Source organism: Eimeria tenella, genomic scaffold (assembly GCF_000499545.2).
Source record: "Eimeria tenella Houghton genomic scaffold, Eth_scaff40, whole genome shotgun sequence".
Taxonomy (NCBI): Eukaryota; Apicomplexa; class Conoidasida; order Eucoccidiorida; family Eimeriidae; genus Eimeria; species Eimeria tenella.
Genome location: NW_013543335.1, coordinates 179,613 through 188,277, shown reverse-complemented (window position 1 = coordinate 188,277; position 8,665 = coordinate 179,613). Strand labels below are relative to the sequence as shown.

At 49.8% G+C, this 8,665-nt stretch overlaps 1 protein-coding gene across 1 annotated transcript; it reads right to left on the bottom strand.

Annotated features, from left to right (window-relative positions):
• Positions 1 to 652: 652 nt before the first annotated feature.
• Positions 653 to 5,846, bottom strand: ETH_00007215 (uncharacterized protein; the record flags this gene model as incomplete). Its single annotated transcript, XM_013376811.1, has 6 exons — positions 653 to 963; positions 1,152 to 1,937; positions 2,106 to 2,256; positions 2,430 to 2,501; positions 2,615 to 2,684; positions 2,815 to 5,846. The coding sequence occupies 6 exons, from the start codon at positions 5,844 to 5,846 to the stop codon at positions 653 to 655; spliced, it is 4,422 nt and encodes a 1,473-aa protein (XP_013232265.1).
• Between the last annotated feature and the right edge of the window lie 2,819 nt (positions 5,847 to 8,665).

Below are 8,665 nucleotides of genomic sequence, written 5' to 3'. Positions count from 1 at the left end.
GGGCTTTTGGCCAACTTACGCCTGCGCAGCAGCTGCTAAACACTTCAGATACTACTCTGGAGGCCTCTCGCAACGTTCTTGTCTGCGACACTTGACAAAATTGATACACTTGCACGAAAGTGACCGTGAGAGTCTGCAGAGTTTAATACTCCTCTGAGCTGTGCACAGCCTTGCTTGTATATTCACTGCGGCTTTTTGCCGTTGCCACGCTGCGCTGAAAGCTTGAATGTTTTTGAGGTAAGTAAGAAGTGGTACTTCTACATGGCTGCGCCGGGTACTTCCCCTCGATGCGTTTCACACTGAGTAGGCTGAGCTGATGCTCATGCCAGCAGAGAATCATTGGAAGCAATCCTGCCTTCCTCTTCGTGCTTTAGCTGAACGGCAGCATGCTGCCAAGAATTCAGGATTCTACTGCAAATCACCTGCATCGCAGAGTCTCCATCACTGTTGTACACACAGTAGTATGAAAAGCCTCAAACAGGAAGGGTGGCACCAGCATTCCATGCCCCGAGATGTGCTCCCACTACATCCACCAACCTGAGCCCTGTCGTTTCAACCTGCTTGCTTGGACTTCACTCCAATTCCCATGTTGGCAGCTTTCACCGGATGCTCATCAGCATCTGACTTTGCCTTGATTCGATTTGAGCTATAGTTAGTTCTGCTGTGAAGATCGCTGCGGCAGCCTCGCTGCAGCAAGCACCGTATCTCCCGTTACACGCCGTGTTCCGTCTCTGTCTCCACCGCAAGTTGCAGCTTCCGCCAGAATGTCCTGGGATGTTCGCCTACTGTTCTTCTGTACAGAATCTGTGGCTTCCCCATCCCCCTCGGGGCCGACTGAGCCGCGCGCACGAAGTCTCGTCAGGCCGCGCCGAACTCCTTCACACTCTGCATGCACTGCAAGGTCGATGTCTTCTACGCGTGTTTGGCTTGCCAAGACTAACAGCGGCTGCAAAGTGGACGTGACTGCAATCAGAACAATCAGAATAATCAGGAGAATCTACCCAAAACAAAAATTTGAAGGCTTGCTTATTAGCGCACTTCCGGCATCAGTATATTGCAATATGCACAACAAAAAGCACAAGCATGAACAGTAATTCTTGGAACACAGCATGTCAACTGGTGGCCTGAAGTAAGCGCACAAACACACGTACTTTCTGTGCCTCGAGGTAGTTTACACACGAGGGAGACAATGCCTTCTACCATCTCCAACAAACCTCGTGTCTTCCATCCTTTTCCTTTTGGGAGTGTTTTGGCGTTGAGGTGAGACAAGTTCATTCTGTCAACTAGTTCGATTACTGGAGCAGGCTTCCCCTGTTTTGAGCGCTTCATGCAAGCGACCCAGCACGCCACTTTTGCATCTACCTTAACCTTTTGGGCCTTTTCCAAAGCTTTCTGTTGCATGAGCGCCTTCCTTTGTTGTATGGTCATATCTTCGTCTCTGAGCCGCCTTAACTGATCGCTGCTAATTCCCCGATGGTGCTGGTCCGAGCGTAAACCGCCCTTTGCGTGACTCCGTATGCATGTAAGTGATTCCGCTCCTTTCTGTTTTTCTTCACCACTCATAGGTGAAGCCGACCCGATGGAGCTGGTATGTGAAGGGGCCTTAGCAGCAGGGAGGGATGGAAGGGAGGACACGCGTTCCATCGAGCCCGTTGAATATTCTAAGCGATCGAGGCTGCAGCAGTCGCTAGAGGTTCCCACTCTGCTCGACAAGGATGGTTTTCTCCGTGGGAAAGACCTGTTTCTCCGCAGTGCTCCTGAAGGGTGTGTGTTTGCAATGTCTCGAAAAGCGGAGGCGAGTGACGAAATTCCCGAAGACGAACTGCCTTGGTGGCATAAGCTTTCAGAATCACCATCACCTACCGAGTGAAGCACTTCACTGGAGAGGCCAACCCCACTTGAGGTAAAACTGTCGGATTCTGCGGGGAACTGCTCAGCTATACAGGCCACACGCAATCACACGGAGCATCCTTCTATAGCTCGAACGCCACCTGGTAGAATTGTCACAGTCTCACGATCCTGGACACTTAGATACAACAATCGGGTCATCTAGGCTCGCCATTCGTTGTGCTTTACTGGCAGCGAACAGTTCAAATCGTGCTAACCTGGCCCCCAAATAGAGCTTTCCAGTGAGTCTAAAAGCTTCAGATTCGTTTTTCTTTCTTCTTCTTCTCTTTGATCTTGTTGCTGATGATACAAGCAAGGGCACCGTTTCAAGTATCCCTGTTGGAGAGTCTGTATCCTCACTATGTAAGACTGGAAAAACACACCGCATACAACAGCACAACTCTTACGCACTTTATCAAAAGATTATGGTTCGAAGCGAAAGAAGGACGTGGAATACCTGGCTGAGAACAGTAACCGCTGGAGATGCTCACAAACTTGAGCAAGCGTTGACCTGGTTACGATGAAGGAGTCTCTAGACTAACATTGAGAATTTCGCGCAGCTCTGCCCTTTGCTTGTACTGCTGCCGCCACGTCTTCAGGTCTTCGAGAAATATCTGTGACGCCGCAAACGCAAAGCGTGTCACTACCCCGATAATGCAGTGGCCAAGTTGGTGAAAGTTATTCCTGACTCAGTAAATGGTCTCTCTTGTTTCTCGCCCAGCCCCACCTGCCTCTCTGCCGCCTCATGAACCAGCTGCTCCATCATCAGCCTCTTAGCCGACAGGCTCTCGGCAGCGCTGCAGCAAGCGTTTAAGTAGTGCAGCAAGTCGACTTCAATTCACTGCCAAGGACGAAATGACAATCACGCAATACGCCTAGATGCTGTCTATTCTAAGATAAAACGGCTCATGCCTGTAGAATGCAAACCTGGCTTGCGGAAAAGACCCTCCGTCGGGAGGCAGACAGACGTTGGCATTAATGGCAGCTTCAGCTTCCCTCCATTGGGCACATGAAAGGGCCCCCTCTACCGAATCTTCCCCCCGCGAAGCATCAACGCCTTGTGGTCCTCGTATATCGGTCTTGCCAGTCGCAGAAGCATATTTTTCTCCCTTTGACATCTCAGCCACCGACATATTTAACGGGCGACCAGCGCTTTCAGGGAGAGTTAATACAGTTTGTGGCACTTTCTCCTTAGGGCTCTCTGAATCAACAGACCCCCGTTGAACAACCGCGGCGACTTCCCCTTCTCGGCAGTCTCCAACTACAGCTGGTAGCGCTTGTGCTGTCTCCGTCAAGGACAAGCAGACTGCAGCATCCCTCTTCGGCGCATGCTTCGCAGAATCCAATGAGGCCTTCAACCGGTAGTGACCATCATCAGGTGCTGATGAGCCAGAATGCATAAGCTGTCTTTGCTGCGCAACCGGCAATGACGTAAATTCCTTGTGAGCTGGCGTGGGCCCTTCACCGTCCACTGCTCCGGAAAACGAATTGTTTTCCAGATCCATAGACTCTGGGGCTGTTGAGTATCCTGGTGTCCACTCCAGAAGAAGCAGAATCATCTGCACCTGGGCACGAGTCAATGAACCAGACAAACGAATCAGCAGCTTCCACGGTTTGCTGTTGCAGAGCATGCTTTTTGAGTCTTCATTACCAATCGATGCACCTAAATCAGAGCGGGGAAGACGCTGGGCACACCCAGGTGCCTGATTTATCTGTTGTGACAGCATCCATTGAAGGAGTTGCCTCTGATTAGCGCTAATCAATTCATTGTGAATCTGACAAGTGTTACGAGACCCCCTATCACCAGGAGCCAAAGTCGTGCCGCCGAGTTGTTGGGCGTCGCTGCTAGCATCCGCATTGACCTGAGACACTTCATCACGGCTAGCATTTGCGACTTTTTCAATGAGCTTCACCTGCTCTTCTGAAAGCGAGCGAGAGAGCTGGAAAAGAAGTAGTTGGTGTACCAGCTGATGAGGTTCGTCAGAGACAGGGCCTGAAAATTGAAACCGCCGGAGCAAGTTCGCCAGCATGTCGTCCTGCTGTGAGCCCTGGGCACCAATATCATGTAATTCCAGCAAAAGTTCGAGGAGCCCAGCTTGGTCCCGCGTCAAAAGCAATGTGCAGTCTGCCCGCAGCTCCGACGTTTCGTCTCCTGCACCCTCCTTGCTACTAATTAGTTCAGAGTCTTCCCTGTATCGTGGTCCAGGTATCTCTACTGTACAGCTCCCAGCATTACCAGAAAGGGTGGTTGTGGCCTGAAAAGGTGCTGGCAGAAAGCCAGAATGTGGCTGCTGAACACTGCTCTGGCGAGCATCAGTTTCCTGAAGCTGTATGCCCTCCTGAAGCAGTTGTGTTAGCAGTTGCAGCTGTTCGAGAGTAAGAGAAGCGGCAAGACAATTCACGAACATGTGCTGAAGTCCACTGCCGTCTTTGCGTCCTCCGCAGATTATGAGGTCTCCGCTGGACTGCCACATGTCTCGGGCGCACTGCAGCTCCTCAAGAATCGGCAAGGCATTTCTAGTGAGTGGTGCCGAACCATGTAGATGCACCACACAGTGCAGTGCCCCGACATACTCTTGAGGCAACAGCCTAGAGAGCTCTTGAAGTATCCCGTGCTGCAGATCACAAGTCTCGACGGCAGTTAGAGTCTCACCGTCTATCGCGCGCTGTGTCAAGGCCATGGTCCTCGCCTGCAAAGGGGTTGGTAATCCTCCACTCCACTGAGCACTTTCGGTAGATTGCAGCTCCGTTGCATTTCCTTGCACTTCTGGTGCTTCAAGCAAACCTGAAAGGTGCTGCCTCTGGGAGAGAGTGAGTGAAGCAGCGAGGAGCTGAAGTAGGAGCTGAAGAGCCTCACTACTTGAATTCGACTCTCCTTTTACAGTGTCGCTTGCAATGCTATTAAAGAATCGTTTCTCCTGCGCTGGCGACCACCAAGCTGCCGGCTGAAAGTACAGAGTTTCAAGCAAGTGGCGGTCTTCGGGTGACAGTGGCCACGGTGGCTCTAAGAAGAGGAGCCGATGGATAGCAATGCGTTGTTTCAATCCGCAATACGGCTTCAGTTGCTCCTCTAGTGCCGCCTGGACATCGCTTCTGCTTTGCTCGTCGTCCGCTTCGTATAGGACACGACGAAGGTCATCGAGCACATATGGGGATAAGGGAACACTAAACTTATCCTGAAGGGCTGCAGAAGCGTTCAACTGCTGCTCTGAAGACAGAGAATTTGCCAGTGCCCGAAGTAATAGCGTCTTCAGGCTAAGTTCTTCTTCAGGTGAAAGGCTTCCGTTGGCTCGCTTCCCTAGCAAGCTGATGAATAGCTGACGTTCAGAAAGTGACAGACAACTGGTCCCTGTATTGCTCAGCAATTCGTGTAACAGCTTCGCTTCTTCGTCCATTAGCGGTCCCATTCTTTCGGCGCAAAGAACATGGCGAAGCACATGGAGATCATCCGCAGAGAAGACTTCACACGAGTAGTAGTACAGCATCTCTTGTAGCTTGTCAAGCTCATTAGAAAAAGCCTGAACACGTAAACACTGAGCTTGAAATCTACCTGTAGAGGTATCCCGGTGTGGCATTCGGCCTTTGGCGAGTGCACCGCGGGGTTTCGTACACGTCGCACGCCTCTGAACTGTCGATTGCGTGAAACATACACAGCTCCAGGGACTGAATAAGTACTCCTCATCGTCCTCTTGCCGCGCTCTGGTGCTGAGTACATTGGAGTAAAGCTGGTTACCCCGACCCTTCGCTACATGACCGCCCCGTGTAGCGATGCAGCAGCACTGTGACTCTTTTGGCCCTGGAAGACAAAAGCCTACGCACTCCTCATTCTCCATGTTGCTCAACTCACTGAAACTCTGTTGTTTGCGGATTCTCTCCCCTGTGAAGTGGAGCATCGGTGCGTCAGCGCCACCCTTGTCTCGCCCAAGAGGTGGAGCACCTAATGGGGTAATTTTATCCATTGCTCCTGTATTTGATAAAATAAAGATGAAAAAGAAGGCTTTGAAAAGATATAAGCCTTGAAACGTGGAAAAGTGAGACTGCCAGTTTCGGACACGGCTACCTCGTCGATCGCTCGTTAGGGCATGAAGGCCTTGATAACTAGGAACAGCTTCCGCTGCCGCATAACAAGCGACCTAATGGAATCTATAGATAAAATTCTCTCAGCATTGACTTAAATCTGTGCAGCTAAAGGTAGACCCCAGGAAGCTACAGGGCCCCACGTGCATGAACCACTGGTCCAATGGCTCACTGATGAACCTTGCACACTTGTTGTTGGCCCCCATTCTTTCCCAGCGCCTCTATTCAAACATGTTTTTCGGAGATATGCACCTGAAAAATGTCTTTAAGGAAACGGTTCGCACGAGTTTCACCTCATAGTCCCTATTGCCAAGCTGAGTCAGCATGCAGACTGAATGTTGGCAGGCACTTGTTAACTATTTTTCCACCCTTCAGGACCTTCAACATTGTGCTTACTTTGACCTGGAAGTTTATCTACCATTCCGAATCTCCGAAGACTCATGATGCATAGTTCCTCTGCACAGCTGGTGATGCTGTTGGGTGAATGGGCTCACGTATATCAGTTACGCTCTACGGCGTTCCAAGAGGACAACCTTTCGCGCAGAAAACACTTTTCGTCTCTTCCACAGATTCCACAGTAATAAGCACAGCTCGTTCTAACCAGGCAGAATGTTACTTATAGGTCCCGCCTTTTACAGGAGAAAGCGGCTGGAGCTACGTGAACTCAGGTGCCCTTCATCTCTGACATTATTTGTGCTAAATGACTAGTAGCAGAGCAGTTAAACTATGGCTGAATAGTTGAGGGCTCTCAGTCTCATGCGGCATCTCCACAGAGCTGGGACGTGACCAAATCCTCAGTGTAGAAACAGTAGATTAACATATCAGCACCACGGCGTTCTTAATCTGTTTTGTTCTTGATATTTTGGCACGTGATACTAGAAGGTGCCTTCTACGCAGTGGGGAAGCCGCACTAATATCGGAGGAGCCACTGACCCCAATGACAAAGGTTTGCTCCCATTACATTCGACACACTGATAACTGGACGAGGGAGCCAAAGCTCATCGTGCACATTTAAAACACTGTGCACGATTAGCTCTCTTCTCTATATTGGCCGGATGAGCTATGGTGTTGATATGTTCGCACGCGGGCTTGTGTACTGTACTTCTTAAATCTTGTCTAGCAAAGATCAGAGAGGATCGTGTTCGCGATAAAACATGCATAAGCAAGCAATGAAACCAAACTGTGCTGCGTTAGCATATTTGCAAGGCGATGCAAACTATAAAACACGTGGTTCATTAGGGGCGAATCGAACTGCGCTCCTAGACATCGAGAATGTGGCACTTTATCTCTACCAAAAGCCACAACAGTAGCTGGAACGTTCAAGGATACAAATTGTTAGAATATTTGTGCTTTGTAGAACTTCAGTGAGCGTGACAGCTGGAAGCCGGCAAGATTGCAATGTGTCTCTACGCCGGCTTCAGAAAGGCACTTGGCCAGCCACTGGCTAGTTCCCGGCGAGCTTGTGAATATTGAAGCAATTCAAGGTGATTATTTAAAAGGCTCCAGCTAGACGGAGAATTTTATATGCGCGGTGTGTAATTTTTAGTGGGCATCGCGCTGCACCTTGCGATGCTATTGGATCCTCATTTCACTGTGTAAAACAAGTCGTGCGCAGATCCAGCTCGATAAATGCGACCAAAAGCTCAATAAAAATGAACTGGCAAAAACTGTTTCCCCTTCGTATTCTTCGGCAGGTAGCCACCCCTGATGATGCGTGATGGCGAAGCAACTATAAAGAGGCGTAGCCACTATCACTGAATTATCAATAAAAGAGGTAACTCCCTGAGCTGATCGCAAACACATGTATCCAGAATTTCTAGAAATAACCTGGAAACTGTTTGTGGGGACAGAAGTGAAACCTCTGTTGACTGGGATGAGAAGCAGTCCCGGCCCCTGTGTAGCTAGTCAGTGCGCCATGAGCAGGATTGGCGGTAGAGTTGGACAGCTTTTCCCACTAGTAAAACGACAATAACCTGCTCAAGAAAAATGAATGACTGTCTAGCTCTTAATGGACGCAGATATTCTTGAAGGTTCGCTGCCGGTGCACCCGGTGCTCATTGGAACGTCGGCGCAACTGGAGGGTGAAACACAGCTGGCAGAAGCCACAAGAATGGTAGTTGCTGAATAAATCACATCCACAAGTTTGTCTTATATTTTGCCACAGAGTGCATCGGCAGGCTGCAGTCTCCACACGCAGCGGCAGTGCGCAACACTGCAATGCGGCCCAGAAATGACCTTCAGGTTCGCATAATTTACATTATGTAGATTTCTGTAAGAGCTGGACTTAATTATTATGTTCACAAACTAATAGTGTGTGCAATCAGGCTCAATGTCCCGTGCAGTTAGGCCAAGTTTCAGCCATATCTATACTGCGGCGTATTGGGGTTAAGACCGGACTGTCTCGGCTGTAGAGTGATACATACAAAGTTAATTTTCCTTGCTGCAAATGCTCTGCCGCCGTCAGTTGAAATCGGCTGGCGCAAAAAAGAGCTAGGAAAGGCCATAATACTGGACAGGGTCATAGGATGTACTTCACATACATTTCACTGCAAACAGTCACCTACCGTCAGCAGATGGTGCAGAGGGAGTTACAATAGTTACTCAGAAGGAAAACCAACTAGATGTGAGCGAAGTGCAACTTTGTTGGTGTCTATTGTTCTTGAGCACCTCCCTTATCCCACAATGGGCCCACCCAGTCCAG